The 18,600-nt window shown below is 34.6% G+C and overlaps 2 protein-coding genes across 2 annotated transcripts in view; one reads left to right on the top strand and one right to left on the bottom strand.

Annotated features, from left to right (window-relative positions):
* Positions 1-18,600, bottom strand: part of LOC128173862 (transient receptor potential cation channel subfamily M member 2-like) — a 409,575-nt gene that overhangs the window by 111,125 nt on the left and 279,850 nt on the right. The gene's annotated exons all lie outside the window — the stretch shown is intronic.
* LOC128171260 (uncharacterized) overlaps positions 588-18,600 on the top strand; it is an 88,586-nt gene continuing 70,573 nt past the window's right edge. Inside the window, exons 1-2 of the mRNA XM_052837015.1 lie at positions 588-728; positions 16,453-16,549. Coding sequence (XP_052692975.1) covers positions 705-728; positions 16,453-16,549 — 121 coding nt within the window. The 5' untranslated portion in view covers positions 588-704. The remainder of the gene's footprint in view (positions 729-16,452; positions 16,550-18,600) is intronic.

The following is an 18,600-nucleotide window of genomic DNA, read 5'->3' as shown; positions in this document are numbered from 1 at the left end:
CGAACTTCCTGTAAATCAAGGTAATGGACAGGGTTTAATTTTAGCCAGCAGTAAGTCGATATTAATAAAATATATTCCTCAAATTAACTAAATGAACAGTGCAGAGATTTGCCTAGAAATTTTTACATTTTATGTGGGCGTACAAGATGCCTCGCCGTGTTATTCGTTTTTCTGTCTTTTTTTAACGTTTTTGATATTTTATATGCCAGGTTTTCCTGGCAAGTATAATTTCAAAATCGTTAAATTTTGGACTAAGACATGTAGTGTCAACCGTTTTCTATGGCAATATATTTTAACATAACTTTTTTTAATTGCTAAAAACCTATCTTTCTACAATACATCTAAATTTTCCAGGGGATAAACATTAATGACTTCATATCAAATTTCATTTTTTTTAAAAATATTTTCAAATGTATATAAGTTAATATTTTATTTTAGTAATGTTAACGGTAAGGGAATTGTTTAAATAAATAATTAGCTATAAAAATGCCGAAATCGCAGGGTCCGTAAAAGCTGAAGACACGAATTGTGTAGACACCTCTTGGAAAGAAGATTAGGCGCGTGAAAGCGAACAGTACAGTGAGTACTGTCAGCAGACCTTAGTGAGTTAAACGCTAAATATGGGATAAATCCGATCGCTACCGTATATATGAGACAGGAAAACTTGATTATTAGGCCTACTATAAAAACATGGACATTTCTGGATGATATCTGAATCATGCCTAAAGGTAATTATACATACGTATTGTTTATCGTTCGACCGAGCCGTTGACATTGATGATTGAAGCAATTCTCATGAAACAATATATCCTGGGCCAACACTGTGGCCACAGGGCTTTTGTGATCGACAGTTGTGTATGTCCGAAGTATTCGACAAATTTGGACACGCAGTGCCTGTGATCTGCAAATATGTTCGTTCCTTGAGCTTTGGTCATTTGTGCATGGACCTCTGTATAGACCAATCCACACTTTACAAAAGTTATGTCCCTTGGCCGCCATATTTGGGGGGAAAACCCACAGTAGCCTTTGTAGTTAAGAGGTCTGTAACTTTGTCATTTGACCATAAAATTCGTTCCTTTTCCGTTGTGTATTTTGATTGCCCCAGAATGGGGCAACATACACATCAAATGAATAGATTAAATTTAAAGAGATTTTATCACATGACATCCAAATATTTGGTACAGTGAGGTTGCCTTTAACGAATCACTAAGTAAATTCGCGTTGATAGTACTGTACGTAACCAAGCCCGAGTTAAATTCATAATACAACATTGTTTTATTGTTCCATGCTTGACTCATAACATCATATATTTCTTTCCCATCACCCAATGATTAAACAAAAATTATCGCTGTACTTTGATGAACAATGTTTTCTCCCTTAGCAGATCATTTTCTCCATTACCGAATCATGTGATATACAGCTGATTATTTTTTGTTAGGGACAGTGTCAAATTTTTTTTTTTATTAAGTTTTAATATGCAGTTATAACTCATGTCGCGAGGGGATGCTCCGCTTAGCAGTGCCCATACATGTTGATAGCAATTCAGAGGCCTGTGATTTGTGCAAGTTTAAGTTTTCTTAAAAAAAAATAGGACATCCATTACTTTTCAGTAGAGAAATACTCGAGTTATTATTTTTTTAGGGTATCAATAGTGTCAGCTTGCTCTCAGGAATTACAGAGTAATTTCCCCTTATTTAACATGATTGAGTCATTAGAGTTCATGTCCGTTAAGTGTCGACTGGCTCCTTAAAAACTCCCCTGATAATTAAAACTAGGTGTAGTATATATTTTTTTTTTTTTGCTTATATTTACATTTTCTGCTGTCTTTGTGTGTAAGGCCTAAAAACAAAAATTGTGTGTTTAAGGTAACATTGATGAAAACATTAGGTTAGGTAGGTAGGGATTTTTTTTTATTTTATCATATATTTTTTGTATGAATCCTAAGAATGTTTGTTTCTTTCATATTTAAAAACGTATTTTTTATTGGAAATAAGATAATATTCACAATCGGATAAAATCAGACATCTTACAGAAAATTTTTGAAGCATGGGGGGAAGTTTGTCAGAGTAAGTGCGCGGTGCAGCATTAAAGCGCCTAAGCGGGCGAAATCACTGTGCGTAATAATATAACCATTTGATGAAACGTACTACATGATTAATCTCAGCGAGATTCGTCGAGACTGAAAAATTTTTGACGGACGTCTCTTCTGAATCACAGACCAGTGCCACACAAAGTGATTCGGGAAAATTTGCCCCAACTTAGGCCGGTTGTTACGATAGAAATACGCTGAATTAAATCATCTGCTCGCTTCAACTTTTTACTTTGAACATCCCTTTAACTCCCTATCAACATAAAATGTTAGCTTCCTACTGTTAAAAGAGTTATATCCCACAAAATATGAACTTGTTTATTTTTCAATTCATTTCCACACTCATTCACATCTCCAATGCTGAAGAGTTCCAGTCAAGGTCACAAATAGCCTGTTTCAGAATATGTCGTGCTCAAAGATTTCAACCTAGCATTTAATGCGCATCTTTTAACCCCAAGGAACCCCAAGGAAACCCCAAGGAACCCCAAGGAAACCCCAAGGAACCCCAAGGAACCCAAATTATAGAATTTAATAACTATTAATACCCTAGGGGGTCTCATTAGAGTGCAAGGGTCACCCCTCAGTACCCCAAGGATACCCCATGGATACCCCAAGGAACCCCAAAGATGCCGAAATAATACAGATTTATAACTCTTGATGCACCATAGAACCCAAAGGAACCTCAAGGATACCCTAAAAATAAAAAATTTAAACTCTTGGTACCCCTGGGGACTCATTAGTATCCAAGACCCACCTCTAAGAACCCCAGGGAATCCCATGGATATCCAAGGAACTCCAAGGATACCCTAATAATACAGATTTATAACTTCTGATACACCATAGAACCCAAAGGATACCATAATACCGTATATCAGGTTTTTTCTGCGTGTATTTAATTTCCGCTTTGTTCGCGACGATTTCCGAATCGCGGAAAATAAATCAGCGTAAATTTGATACAAAGTTTCGTTTTTGTAATAGAGTTCTCTCTTTCCTGATAAAGTGTACAGGTAAATAAAAGTACGGTGAACTGTGTTCAATTAGTTTACTTAGAGGTACAAATTGCGGGATCGGAGGACAAGATTTGTAAGCCTCGTTGTTTATTTAATAATCCACTGACAAGCTTATTAATTAAAACGGTCGCTTTCCTTGCGTAAACCGATGTCTAATTATACCTAAGCCACTGGTACATGTAACGATACATGATCTATTTATTTATGACTGTTTGCGTCTCCGAAAATAATTATCGGTAATTATTTCACATTAAGGAAAACGTGTAATGGATTCATTGTCCAAATTTTTCATTACAAAGAGCGACAATTTAGATACTTTCCCCCTCTTTCCTTACATGTTTAAACAATCATAAATTATATTTACAATGTGACTTTGAAATAGTGAAAATTGGATTCGCGTAAATTTAATATACCGTTTTAGGCTATGATTCGCGGAAAAAACATGACGCGGAAAAAACCTGATATACAGTAATACAAAATTAAAACTCTTGATACCCCTGGGGACTCATTGACTTTCCAGACACACCTGTAAGAACCACAGGGATATCCCAAGGAACTCCAAGAATACCCCAATAATACAGAATCATAATTCTTGATACACCATAGAACCCCAAAGATATCTCAAGGAACCCCAAAATTACCCCAAGGATACCCTAATAATACAAATTTAAAATTCTTGATACCCCTTGGGACTCATTGTTATCCCTTACACATCCTACAGATACTTCAAGGAACTCCAAGGATACCAGTACACCAGTAATTTAAATTTTATAATTTTTGACATCCCAAGGAACCCTAAGGATACCCTAATAACACAATTTTATATCTCTTGATACACCTTGGGGTCTTTTTTGAATATCCCAAACACCACAAGGTATCCCACGGAACCCCATGGATACCCCATGGAACTTAAAGGATACCCTTTAATACAGATTCATAAAAGTTGATACCCCATAGAACCCAATGGAACCCCAAGGGGACTCATTGGTATCCCAGACTTACCTCTAAAAAGCCTAAGGAACCCCACGGAAATCCCAAGAAACTCTAAAAGATACCCTAATAAAACAGACTTAAAAATCTTAATACACCATAGAAAAGGATACCCTAATAATACAAATTTCAAACACTTGATAGGTCATCACTAGGTATCCAAAGGAACCCTATGGAACTCCAATGATACATCCATACATTTATGACCTTTGATACACCAGGGCACTTAGTGTATACCATTAATACTCTGTGTAATTTGGTTCAATTGGAGACCATAATACATCATATGCTTTATATGCATTGTTTTTCAATGCCTATTTGTGACAACTTTATTTCCCAAATAACCTAAGATAAACTCATCTATGGTGACTTATTTTTGCGATCAACCTTAATCTACAACTGTGTTGTTCTAACACCTATAGGGCAAGAACTGATTCTTAGCAAGAAATATTTGTGAGGATGAGATTCCCGGGACCTCTTGAAAAATTCTTTCCCGCAAGTAAAAGTTAATTGCTTTCCAGTATTTGATAAACACACATGAAAAAAATGACATTCTCATAAAAATGTCAACCCGAAGAACCTTAAATATACTCTAATGTACTCGAACAACACTCCAATTGTATGGTATTTACATGTACCTAGTATTACCTAAATTGATAAACTAAAACAAGATGCATTGATTATTTGAATGACTCCTTTTAGGAAAAAGGAACAACTAGCTCTCGGTCTTTATACACAAGTTATTTACTGATGATATCTGTTTAAGCTTAAATAATAAGCTTAAAATGGTTGATATAAATCAATGTGTTTTTTTTTAATCCTTATTTTTAGTTTAGTATGTAAAGTTCTACTATGTAAGGGGGGGGGGGTATATTTTTTTCGCACAGTAAACAGCACTCCTTGCACACGTACGCTTTTCACCGCTGCAACCCGAGTTCGATCCCCCTGATCGACAGTGGTTGTATGTGATAGGGTATAGCATTCGCCCGCTTGGACACGTGGATTCTCTCCGGGTACTCCGGCTTCTTCCCACACCAATGATCCCCTCGTGTTAACATCCGTGCCAACGAGAGATATTAATATAAGTTGTAAAACTTGCTTATTAATCGTTGTAAAATAAAAAAAAGTTCAGTTTTTTAAACAGCATTTCTTGAAACATATTTTCCAAGTTTTTGCATCCTCTTTTCCTTTGATTTTTATGCACATCATAAGTTTAATTTACCTCAAATACAACCAGGCTGGTATATACTTTTTATTATTCTTTCTCCTTGTAATTTTATTCAAATTTTTTATTGTCTTATAAAAAAAACACCTTTTTTTAAGGATTTTAAGTAAGAGAGAGGAAGAGGGGGGGGGGGGGGAGAGAGAGAGAGTATTAATAAAATTGTTTGATATCGTCAATTATCAATCAATGGCCTACATGTCTATGACTAAACAAGTTAATGAGAGTAATATAATAGTTCAGATTTTATCTTTGTGAAAAAGGGCTAAAACTATTCATTGTGTTTTAATTTGAGTTTTGATAAACAATTTGCTGTAGGGATTCTCCAGATGTACATTTTTATTAAACATAATTAATCAATACAAATTCAGCAACAATTAATAAGGATTGTCTTGGGTCCAAACTGTGTACTGCTTTTGCTTTGAATTCCCCTTGTAATCCAGACAAAAAGTCCATTGGAGCTATCCAAACTTCATGAGGGTTGTCTACCCCCAATAAACAAGGAAATGTAGGTATCAGGGTTGTCTACCCCTAATAAACAAGGAGATGTAGGTATAGGTAAATATATTGCAACAGTGATGGTGAAGCCATTGTGTCTACATGTAAAGGGTGATGTTGGCCCTTTAATCCCTGTCCAAGAGCTACTACGAATAAGGAGATTAATAATAATTTAGTTTAAAATGACCATCCAGCCCTCTTAAGGTACTTCACTACACCTAAGCTTATACTTTTTAAGACACTAGTCACAAGATGGCGATATAATGTTTTTTGAATTTTGTTTCAATCCATTCAGATGTATATCGTCATAGCTTTGTGGTTAAAGTATCAGGCTTGTGAACAGCAGATCATGAGTTCGAATCTGCCTCTGGCTTTTGTTCATGTTTACCAAAAGAAATTTTTTTAAATATTGTTTTTATCCAAAATCGCACATTTTTTCACCTATTTGACAATACTTCTTATCCTTCATGCTCTCTATCCTGATCAAGTAATTTTCTGCTGATTTGAGAAACTATTTGAAGGTGTAGTGAAGTACTTTAAGTCAGATAAACTTAGTATACATGCTGCAAATGAACTCAAAGTAGAATATCCCTCAAAACTTGCATTGCTCCATCATATCTTCCTTTCATCGCCTAATTCTTTTCATCTCCCTATGTCAAGTGCTTCTGGCATACTCCGAGTAGTGGAGGGATCGAAACCCTTGACTTAAGAAGATGAATTCATCTATTCTCTATATTGCTTCAAAACAGTTTGAATTATAAGATGGTTTATACCTGATGTGTATACACAACTTGCGCAAGCATTGTTAATAGTGTTGTCAAGATGAACAATTTTTAATCGTTGATCAGTTAAAAAGGTTGTCAATTTACATAATCGATTTTGATATTAAGATCAATTCTATTTAAGAATCAAAATTCGGTGGCCACGCATAGTCACTGATTATCTTCGTACTTTAAACATGTTAAAATTTGATAGATTTTAATAAGTAATAAAGCCTAACAACATTTATTTGTTGCTATGTGGTCCTGTTGTCATGGTAACAGAGCATAAAGATGTAAAAATGACATTTTAATGCTTATTAGAGATATTATTGTAAGTAATGTACATAACCTGGGGCTTTTAGGAATGAATAAATTATTGAACAAAATTGTCATTTTTCAAGTAAAACATTTATGGGGAAACACATCTTTTAAAAGTGTTTCCATGGTAACTAAAGAGAAATTTCAAAATATGATTTTATCTTTTAATTTGAATAATAATTGTAAATCTGTTTTTTGGTACACACTATCATGGTTTTTCAATTCAGATTTCAAAAATAAAAATTGAAAACTGTTGCTATGGTAACAAGCTGAAAAATAAAGTATTTTTAAAAATAAGGTTACCCAGAGATGTTTTTATGATATTCCATTGAGTCATTCGGTATTAATTAGAAATACGTTTTACAGTAAAACCATTGGGGTGGTTATTAGATTGTATCATTTGGGTACCTTGGGGTTCCTAACTTCCTACAGGTATCCTTGGGGTACCAATAGTTGACCCGTAGACTTCAATAAGTATCCTTGGGTATCAATAGTTATCAATTTTTATCATTGTGGTATCCTTGGGGTTCCTTGAGGTGACCCTTGATATCAATGAGACTCCTGGGGTATCACTTGTTACTAATTTCTATTATTGGGGTTCTTATGAGTATCCTTCGGGTTCCTAGGGGTATCCTTGGGATACTTGGAGGTGACCCTTGGATTCCAGTGAGATCCCTTCGGTATTAATAGTTATTAATTTCTATCATTGGGGGTACCTTGGGGTGAGCCTTGGATTTGAATGAGACCCCTGGATTTTCAGTGGTTAATAATTTCTATCATTGGGGTTCGTAGGGGTATCCTAGGGTTTCCTTGGGGTGTCCTTGGAGTACTAAGAGGTGACCCGTGAACTCCAATGAGACCCCTTGGGTATTAATAGTTATTAATTTCAATCATTGGGGTTCCTTGGGGTTTCCTTGGGGTTTCCTTGGGGTTCCTTGGGGTTAAAAGACGCACCCCATTTAATGAATATAACATTATAAAATTAAAAGGTTTAGTTATAAATACCGGATATTTCCTTTTTATTTATTATAAATTCCATATTTTATTTTTTTGGCAAATAACTTGACATCTAAATGCATTTATAAAGTTTCTGTTTGCCCTATTATAGTTTTCTATGTAAAACTACGAATACGACATATTCTGAAACAGGCTATTTATGACCTGGACTGTGATTACCGTAATGTCGCGTGTATAACACGCACTTTTTTTCAGCCAAAATTTGATCAAAAGTGGGGGGTGCGTGTTATACATAGGACTAAAATTTTACCCCATTTTTTCAAGCCGTGATTCTTAATACCCCGGGAGACGTGACTGCCGATATAGCGTGTTATGCAAGTTGTATGAGTGTATATTTTCTGCTGATATAGCGCGTTATGCAAGTTGTACGAGTGTATACTGAATACTAAATTTACTGCATCAGAAATACCTTATTCTTAGTTTTATTTCCATGTATTGAAATATTTATCCACTCTCAACACTATTTCTTGCATCAAACAAGTTTAAATATCGCCAGTGTATTCGCCATTACGTAAGCAATCACCTGTTGACTCGGCGCGTGGTCAATGTTTGTTTAACAATTTCCGGTGTCAGAAGCATGCACCTGTCTTGTGTCGGACTTCACAGGGTGTTTTCAAGTGCATGAAGATTAGCGATTATTCTGATTTTATTAAACTTGATTACTACGTGTCCAGTTATGCAGTTAAACGTTATTGCTTTACAAAGACACTGCTAAAAATACATCGATCATTTGTACGACTTGATAATGACGATATAGGACATACATACGTTTCTTCAGAATGTTTATTTAACAACAATCAATCAGTTTGACTATAATTAATCAATTAAATCATTTCTTTTGATGTTGTTTTGGTTTATATCTGCAGACATTATAACTTTTAAGCTCGGTTGCCGTTCTTCCCTACGTATGATCTTCAACTTTTCCACTGTTTTACGAAGTGTCTAATGATATTTGATACCGCCCATGTAGATCATGCCGTCCTTTTTAAGTAAAATTGTAAGAACTTTGACTGTAATATCGCTTGGGCAATGTTCCGATCACGAATTTACAGTAATTGCGCATGGGTTACAAAATTATCATTAAACATCGATAGTTATTTGGAAAAATGGCGGCCGTCGATTTTCATCATTGTGCTATGTTCCGATCACAAAATTAAAGAAATTGCGCATGGATTATAAAATTATCATGAAACATCGATTGTTTAGGGGAAATTGCGGCCGTTGATTTCGCCATTTTTTGGGTGCGTGTTATACATAGGACCTGCTGTTTTTTCGCTATTTTTTGGTCAACTTTGGGGGTGCGTATTATACACGAGTGCGTATTATACACGATACATTACGGTACCTATGTTTTGTATGATTACAATCGGGTTCGTTATTGGGTTGGTCTGTTGATTCAGGGTACAGAAGACGGTAAGAAATGATATACTTTCAGAATGCTTGTTGTTGTTCAGATTATTGTTCAGATCAACATTGTCACATATTTATTTCCAATACATGTATCAGATTAAGGTATGTGTATCTCACTCCTAACATATATATTAATTGATTTCATTGTGCAGATGATCCTTTTTTTTTAATGAATATGATTTTATATATTTTATCATAACATGCAACAGAAAGACTATTATTTTATAATACACAACATTCATCTGAAATCAAATCCATCTGAATTCGAGAAATGAACAAGTTTTCGGGGGAACTATAAATTTTTTTGTGTGGAAGGTTTTTTTTTTTTTTTAGACGAAAATGACAGAAACAGCAGTTTTAGGCCTAACAAAAAAATATTCTTGTTTACGGTTACCCGACCGACCCTATATTTAATCGCCGACCCTAATTGTTTTTATCCATCGTTAGAAATCCGGAAGTCACACGTGGGTTCATTTAACTTTTATATTCATCTTAATCTGTCAAGCGTTTGAAATCGAAATCGAAAGTGAAAAAAAAACATGGCGTCAATATCTATGTCCACATGTTCTCTGCAGTTTGAAGAATGCGCACATATAAAGCAAATGCAGTTGATATTGGCATTGCCGAATAATATGACATCTTAATCTGTCAAGCGTTTGAAATCGAAATCGAAAGTGAAAAAAAAACATGGCGTCAATATCTACGTCCACATGTTCTCTGCAGTTTGAAGAATGCGCACATATAAAGCAAATGCAGTTGATATTGGCATTGCGGAATAATATGACATTTATCCAGGTGTTCGATCGATAACATGGGGGAAATGAAAAGGTTCCCGTTTTTGAAATACGAGGCAAACAACATGGAGGCAAGATAGTTTTGACCACAGGAGTCGGCGATTTTACCAATTTCTTGAAAATAAATGAGAAACAGGCAAAATCCTACCAGTGAGCTTCGTGAGCGTGGCGAGCGAAGCGACAGGATGGCAATGAGTTTTCTAGATTTTCTTTATTTCGCTATCCAACCAATATTAAACACCAGACATCCGTGGTGTTATCTTATCAATTTCTTGCATTTATTTCCCTAAAATTATCCTCCAAAATCATTTTAAATTTATTTTTGCACATCTCGATCATGGCCATGTTTGATGCTTGTGGTGTGCAATATCATGTTTTTAAAAAAATAATGGGTGTCTGTTTTGTATATAAACTTAGCATATCGAGCCATTTTCAAGGAACATTCTGCATAAAAATATATAGTATGTTGCACTATTGATACTATTACTAGGTCAGGCGCAAATCGAAAATTAACCCTCAGGGGAGATCTCTACTAAGCATGTTAATTGTTGCAACAGCAGACATAAACTATTTTTAGCTCACCTGAGCTGAAAGCTCAAGTGAGCTATTCTGATCACTTTTTGTCCGTCGTCCATCTGTCCGTCTGTCCGTCTGTCTGTCCGTCTGTAAACTTTTTACATTTTGAACTTCTTCTCTAAAACCGCTTATCTAATTTCAACCAAATTTGGCACAAAGCATCCTTATGGGAGGGCGAATATAAATTGCAGAAATAAAAGTCTGATCTGTATTCAAAGCGGAGAAAACCTTGAAACTGTAGAAAAAGGGGGGTGCATTTTTAAAAATCTTCTTCTCAAGAACTACTGATTCCAATTCAACGTAGTTTAGCATAAATTATCCTTATGGGAAGGAAAATATAAATTGCAAAAATTAAGGTCTAATTCTGTTTCAAATCTGAGTTATTACGAAAATAATAATAAAGGAAAGGCGTGTTTCAATCAGTTTAATAGCCTCGGATTCGGCATCCGGTAAAATGGGTAGACAAGACTTGGCCTGGGCAAAACAAAAGATAAGCAGTTATTAATCTGCCAATCTCATTAAAATTTCAGGATATTTGATGGACCAGTATATTTGTATTTGCTGTAAATATTGCTGCAAAATAATGCTTATTTGGAATTGACGATTGCCGATTTGCCCCGGCTTTTATTTTGCCACGGCCCGGTTTTGCTTACCCATTTTACCAAGACTCGTATTCCATACTTCTAAAACGAGGTTCTTTGTTTAAAGCAGCCATGACATTATACAAAAAAGGGTCGATCTGACTATGATGAATTTGCTTGTTTTGCAACAGTTCGCGTATGAAGGGAAATTTTTGAAACATGAAAAATATATTGGTGCCGATTTTGTGAAGTAAATTGAGGCTAAATATTTCAATGCGTTGACAGTTTTCACACATGACGTTGATGTTAGCTTGTTCTGATTTTCGTTTCGTTTTCATTATTTATGCTTTGTAACCTGGAAACTGTCGTCTGTATTTCGTGATTTTTACGTATCAAATCAAACAGAGACTTCGGTAAATCAAACAGTTACGTTAACTGTTTACCTGCGCAAATTAAGCAAAATCTGATGTAGGAGTACTGAAATACAATTCATTCTATCGGTAATTCGGCATTATTTTTTGCGTAATGGTAGATTAATGCAATAGGTTTTTGTTGAGATGCTCGGCATTTTCTCTAGTTTATTCAGTTTAAATAGAGTTTGATATCGCTTACGGAAATATGTAGGTATATACATGTATATATATGATTCATTTCGAAAAAATAAATTGTGTTCTTTATTTGTTATACATGTAGTGCATGTTTCTTGTGTTTAATTATTAACAATTTCTATTTACTAACCATTTTTGAGTGTTTGCTTCGAATTATAAGCAAGATACAGAGATTTGCTAACAATTCTATGTTTGTACACAGATCTTAAAAGCTAAAGATTAAATCAAAGTACTGATAGTACTGAAAAGCGCTAACCCAGCTTCTGTATGTATATAACAGATATATGTATATAGCATTTCAGCTTCTGTATACGCACTATATTTCCTCATCACTGCATGACAGTCCCTGCAATGATGTATGTAAGCCCCGTACATTAATTTCACAATAACCCGTAAATTAGATTCACAATAGCCCGTGCAGTTATGTGCATAAACCCCTGAAACTGGTTCCCTAACCAGTTTAAATGATGATACTTTTGCTTAGAGGGGGCGGTTATTCGATGCACCGGAAGTTGAAGTCTAACGACAATAAAGGGCTGAGCTATGCTTAGCGCTTTAAAAAGTAAAAAAATTGTCAATATTTATTACGAAAATTTTCAAAATCTGTTCTTCCAGAAACCAACTTATTGAATTGTAAACTTAACCTTTTTAGCTCACCTGAGAATGCGGCCACAATGGGGGGTCGAAGTTTAACAAATGAATATATAGAGTAAATCTTTAGAAATCCTCTTCTCAGAAACTAATCGGCCAGGAAAGCTGAAACTTGTGTGGAAGCATCCTCAGGTAGTGTAGATTCAAAGATGTGAAAATCATGACCCCTGGGGATAGGGTGGGGCCACAATGGAGGGTCGAAGTTTAACATATGAATATAAAAAGTAAATCTTTAAAAATCTTCTTCTCAGAAACTAATTGGCCAGGAAAGCTGACACTTGTGTGGATGCATCCTTATGTAGTGAAGATTCAAATTTGTGAAAATCATGACCCCCGGGGGGGGGTAGGTTTGGGCCACAATGGGAGATCGACGTTTTACATAGGAATATACACAGTTAATCTTTAAAAATCTTCTTCTCAGAAACTAATCAGCCAGGAAAGCTGACACTTGTGTGGATGCATCCTCAGGTAGTGTAAATTCAAAGTTGTAAAAATCATGACCCCCGGGGGTAGGGTTGGGCCACAATGGGGGATCGAAGTTTAACATAGGAATATATACAGTAAATCTTTAAAAATCTTCTTCTCAGTAACTAATTCGAAGGCAAAGCTGGAACTTGTGTGGAAGCATCCTCAGGTAGTGAAGATTCAAAGTTGTGAAATCATGACCCCTGGGGGTAGGTTGGGGCCACAATGGGGGATTGAAGTTAAACATATGATTATATATACAGTAAATCTTTAAAAATCTTCTTCTCAGAAACTAATTAGCCAGGAAAGCTAAAACTTGTGTGGAAGCATCCTCAGTTAGTGTAGATTCAAATTTGTGAAAAGCATGACCCCTGGGGGTAGGTTTGGGCCACAATGGGAGGTCGATGTTTTACATAGGAATAAACAGTCATCTTTAAAAATCCTCTTCTCAAATACTAATCAGCCAGGAACGCTGGAACTTGTGTGAAAGCATCCTCAGGTAGTGTAGATTCAAAGTTGTTAAAATAATGATCCCCAGGGGTAGGGTGGGGCCACAATGGGGGGGGGGGTGAAAGTTTAACAAAGGAATTTATAGGGTAAATCTTTAAAAATCTTCTCAGAAACTAATCAGCCAGATGATTCTTTATAATTGTTAAGACTTTGGCCCCAGGACAATTCTTTGGCCTCACGAGAAGGTTGAGAGTTTACTGTACGTTTATATCCCATATATAAACTATTGTTAGGGATCTTTTTGAGAACTGCAATACTCAACACATGATATGACTATAAAATCATCCTGTTAGAAAAGGGACTAATGATTATAAACATAAGAATATCCAGGGGAAAATGGATTTTATTTATACAGGATTTACATGAATTATTGTATATTGTCCAGATAGTTTGTATTATGACTCCATTGAGCTGATTTTATCATACCTATTGTTCCTCAGGTGAGCGATGTGGCCCATGGGCCTCTTGTTTTGTATTGTGTTATTTATTTCTAGAACACATTTTATCCACCAATTAATGAAGATAAAGTTTAAAATCAATAAACCTCTATATTTTATATTTGATTACAAGTACCTAGATTCTATGAAATAGACTACAAACACGAGGCACGATTTTTACTGCCAAACTGAAAGGGTCAAATATAACCACGTGGTCTAAAATTTAAATGACAATAAAATTCGCAGGGGTGCATATGGCAAACAAAAGTAAGCATAACACAATGGCAAAACAGTTTTGTATTATCAGTTTACGAGGGTTGTTTGGAAATTATTGAGACATTTTCTCTTATTCTTTTAGGAAAAGAGATAAACCCTTGAAATTTCACCAAAATGTAAATCAGAATAGAGTTTATCAATGTAAAAAGTTTCTTTTCCATGGCATGAATAGATCATTATTGGTAAGTGGATCAACGTACCTGTGTCCAGTGACCCAGCGCAACCGCAAACTTTTCGCAACTTCATTTTAACGCTTCTCATTGCTCCTGTGTTTAAACACCTTACAAACGACCGGAAATAAGAATTATTTTTTATTTCTCATCTTTTGTTTTGATTTCAAAATGTCATCATTTACATTTTCTCTCATTCTTGGATTTTTATTTTGAGTTCTGTTTACCCTAAAATCAAATTACAGTGAATGTCTCCTGCTTGTTTTTATTTTAGAACTGTTGACAACAGTTAGTGGTAAACAGTACTTGATATTTAGTCTATTTGTCTTAATTCTAGTTAAACAATCAGTGAAAAAAATATGATGAACTGAAGCTCTGTATCCCTGGTTATCGTATAGTTTTGGTTTAAGGAATTGCGTGGCCTTAAAGGTCTTTTTCTGAGATTTCCACCAGTTTGATGTATATTCGCTGTGCCGTCTTGAGGTCAAAATTCAATGTAATGTCGTTGTCTTATTTCTATAGCTTGGTAAATATATTTGTACCATATCCGTATTTCAGCTCAAAAATCAGTGAAACGTAATCAAAAGTTAGTTGCAAAATATAGCAAAATGAACATATTTAATTTGATTTCTTTTATCATTAACTGTAATTCTACAGACACTTTGAAATGGGATGTTTAAGTTTTTTAATCTCGGAGATTATGCCTGCGCCAGGTACCCCGACCACTGACTTGTTTATCTACAGTCGTAAACAAAATATTTAAATAGTAAAATATTTACTTTCAATATTACTTTGTTTATTTATTTGTTTTGGATTCTTCAATGTTTGTTTTGGATTCTTCAATGTTTATGCCAATTTTCGTCAAAATTTGTCACTTAGAAAGGGATAAGGGATATATTTGAGTTGTCTCAATAATTTTATGTAAGTGACGTTTCTGAAGTTGTGTAAAAAAAAAATAATAAAATAAAAAAAAAATCCTACCTACCGACCCTATTTTTTTTCAGCATGTAACAGTAAACAAACATATTTTTTTGTTTGGCCTTATGAATTTTCAGTATACCTTTCTTTTTATTATACTTTATTAATTATTCACATTTTTAACATCTGGTAGGTTTGTAATATATTCTAAAGGTTCTTTTTGACATGTACATAATTCAATCTTGAAAGAGTGATAGTTGTTTAGCATAAAATATTAATGCAAATATATAGAAAATGTTAGAATTTTTTAAAGGCAAATTTTTCGAGAATTTTACCTTTGAAACCATATATATATATCTAAAATTTGACATCACTGACCCCCATGTTTTATTATGTCAAAATGATACTGAAAACATATCTAGGCAAACTGGATTTATCTAATAATTAAATTCTTGATATTTAAAAAGGTTTTTATTTCAAATCAAATTGTAACTGTTACAGAAATTGAAGCAAGAGTCCAAGTAGCTCAGTCGTTAGAGTTGTGAAGGCTACCTGGGTTCAAGCCCCAAGAGCCGAAAATTTTTAAAATAATTTTTTGTGTAGATTTTCTTATTTACTCAAAAATCAGATGGAAGACCCATTTGTTGCTTGCAATGAGATTGTCTCTAGTTATTATTTTTTTTCTTGTAACGTTTTGTCAGAAACGCTTCAGCCGATTTTGATAATTTTCCCAATTTTATAACTAAGCAAATTTACTCTTGATCTCATGATCTCTGATCTCTTTAAGTTCTGGATTTTTCGAAGTAAAACCTGGGTCTTGTTATACTTATAAAAAATATTTCATTGTAATTATCATAATTAAGCTCCTTGTGGACCTCACCTGGATGGTCGATCAAAGTTCGATACATCCTGTCACCTGTATAGAGAGAAATCTTTAAAAATCTTATTCTCAGAAGCCGATTGGCCAAAAACACTATAACTTGTTTGGAAGCATCCTCATGTAGTGTAGATTTAAGTCTGTTGAAATCATGATTCAGGGGGTAGGGTGGGGCCACAATGGGGTGGGTTGAATTTTTACAGAAAATGATTGGCCAGAAAAGCTATTACTCGTGTAGGAGCATCCTCATGTAGGGTGGATTCCTTTTTTATAGGTGCCAGCTGCAGAGGCAAGGAAAGAAGCGGACCACTACATCAAGCTGAAGTTAGATAAAGATGGCTGTGAAGTAAAGCATATAAATGATGTTATTGGTAAGTGTTAGCAATTACATTTTACATAAAGAATCTTATTTTTTAGCTCACCTGAGCTGAAAGCTCAAGTGAGCTTTTCTGATCACATTTTGTCCATCATCCGTCTGTCTATCTGTCTGTCCGTATGTTTGTCTGCCCGTCTGTAAACTTTTCACATTTTGAACTTCTTCTCTAAAACCACAAGGCCAATTTCAACCAAATTTGGCACAAAGCATCCCTATGGAAAGATGAATAAAAATTGCAAAAATGAAAGGCCAGTTTTTATTCAAAGCAGAGAAAAAATTTTAAACTGCAAGAAAAGGGGGTGCATTTTTGAAAATCTTCTTCTCAAGAACTACTGAGTCAAATTCAACATAATTTAGCATAAAATCATTCTTATAGATAGGAAAATTTAAATTGAAAAAATTAAGGGCTAATTTAATCCCATATTTGAGTTATTACGAAAATAATAAAGAGGCTGTTAAATCATTTCATAACATTGAGTTCAGTATTCTATGTCCAAAACAAGGTTCTTTGTTTTAAGCAGCCATGTTGGACGTATGATATCTGACAAAAATGAATTTGTTTGTTATGGAACAGTCACGTGCTAAAAGAATCTTTGAAACATGCAAGATACATGCTCAAGTGAGCTTTTCTGATCACATTTTGTGCAGTGTCTGTCTGTCTGTCAGTAAACATTTTACATTTTTGACTTCTTCTCCAAAACCACTGGGCCGATTTCAACCAAATGTGGTACAAAGCATCCTTAGTTAAAGGGAATTAAAATTTGTTAATAATATGTTTTAGGGTGTGACTGTTGGGGCGAGCGCAGCATGTCATCATAATGAATTATGAAAATAATCAATAAAAATAAAAGTAGCAACATAATGTAAATGAATTTGAATGCAAAATAAAATAAAACTTACTTATTTTTTTTCAGTAAATTTTCATTAGATTTTGACATAATGAACCTCAAACTTACATATTTAAAAAAAAATTTTTTTTTTTTTTTTTAATTTAAGTAAAAAAAATTTGCTAATCATAGTCATATAAGGAAAATGGAGCCCCCCCCCCCCCCCCCCCCCCCCCCCCCCGCGGAAGCGTGTAATAAATGGAAGTGAAAATAAAGATACCATTGAGCAGCTAAAGAACTAAAGGCATACTACGCACTCCCCATTCCTCACCCCGGATTAGAATTTTTCTGATTTTGAGAATTATATTTTTTTCTTTTTGCTTGTGAAGATTTTTTGAATGAGGCTGCCACGCCCCTTTTAAAGAAATTACCGTAAATATAGTGAATAAAATTAATATGAGTATTCATCCAAATGAGAGCAAGTTACAAAGTTCTGTTCCCTATCTTTGAAGAAATGTCCCCATTCGATAGCTCTGCAAGATTTTGAGAAGATTTTGGTATTTACATATTTCAGCAGATTTACAATAAATAGTTACAGTAAGAACAAGGGACGTTATTGGCCGAAATTTGCCGCGTTTCAAATATGTACAGCACAAGACAATTTTAAAAGCCTTGAATTTATTAAATACCAAACATTTAAACGCGGCGTCATGCATCTTTACGAGAGAAACTGCCGATTTTTGTTAAAGCTGCAGAATCCGGTTTTTTTAAAATATTAAATATGTATGCAATAAACGATGGCTTTGTATATTGAATGTATGATTATTAGCATAGCAGTAGTTTTTCCGGTCAATAAGGCCATATTTCCATGGGGAAATGAGTTTCAATATTTGTGTATAAACAAAGTTTAACGTTACATATAAATACCGCGTTATTTCGCCGGTCCCTTTGCATCCTGGTCGAGGCGAGCTTTACTGTAATAAAGAAAATAAGATTTGAAAAAATCATTTTGCAAATTATAAATACACTTGAAATGTGTGCATTTTTTAAAGAGGTATAGCGCCTTTTTCCATTATTTCGCCTACACCTGTGTTTGGACGGAAAGTACCTGTTACTAAAAATAGCTTCAGGTACCTATAGCTGTCGCAATATGATTTTCGAAACCTGGATACACTGTACTGATTTTATAATGGTGTCTGTAACAACTGATTTGTCATAA

Source organism: Crassostrea angulata, chromosome 2 (assembly GCF_025612915.1).
Source record: "Crassostrea angulata isolate pt1a10 chromosome 2, ASM2561291v2, whole genome shotgun sequence".
NCBI lineage: Eukaryota > Metazoa > Mollusca > Bivalvia > Ostreida > Ostreidae > Magallana > Magallana angulata.
This window is presented reverse-complemented; position numbering and strand designations above follow the sequence as displayed.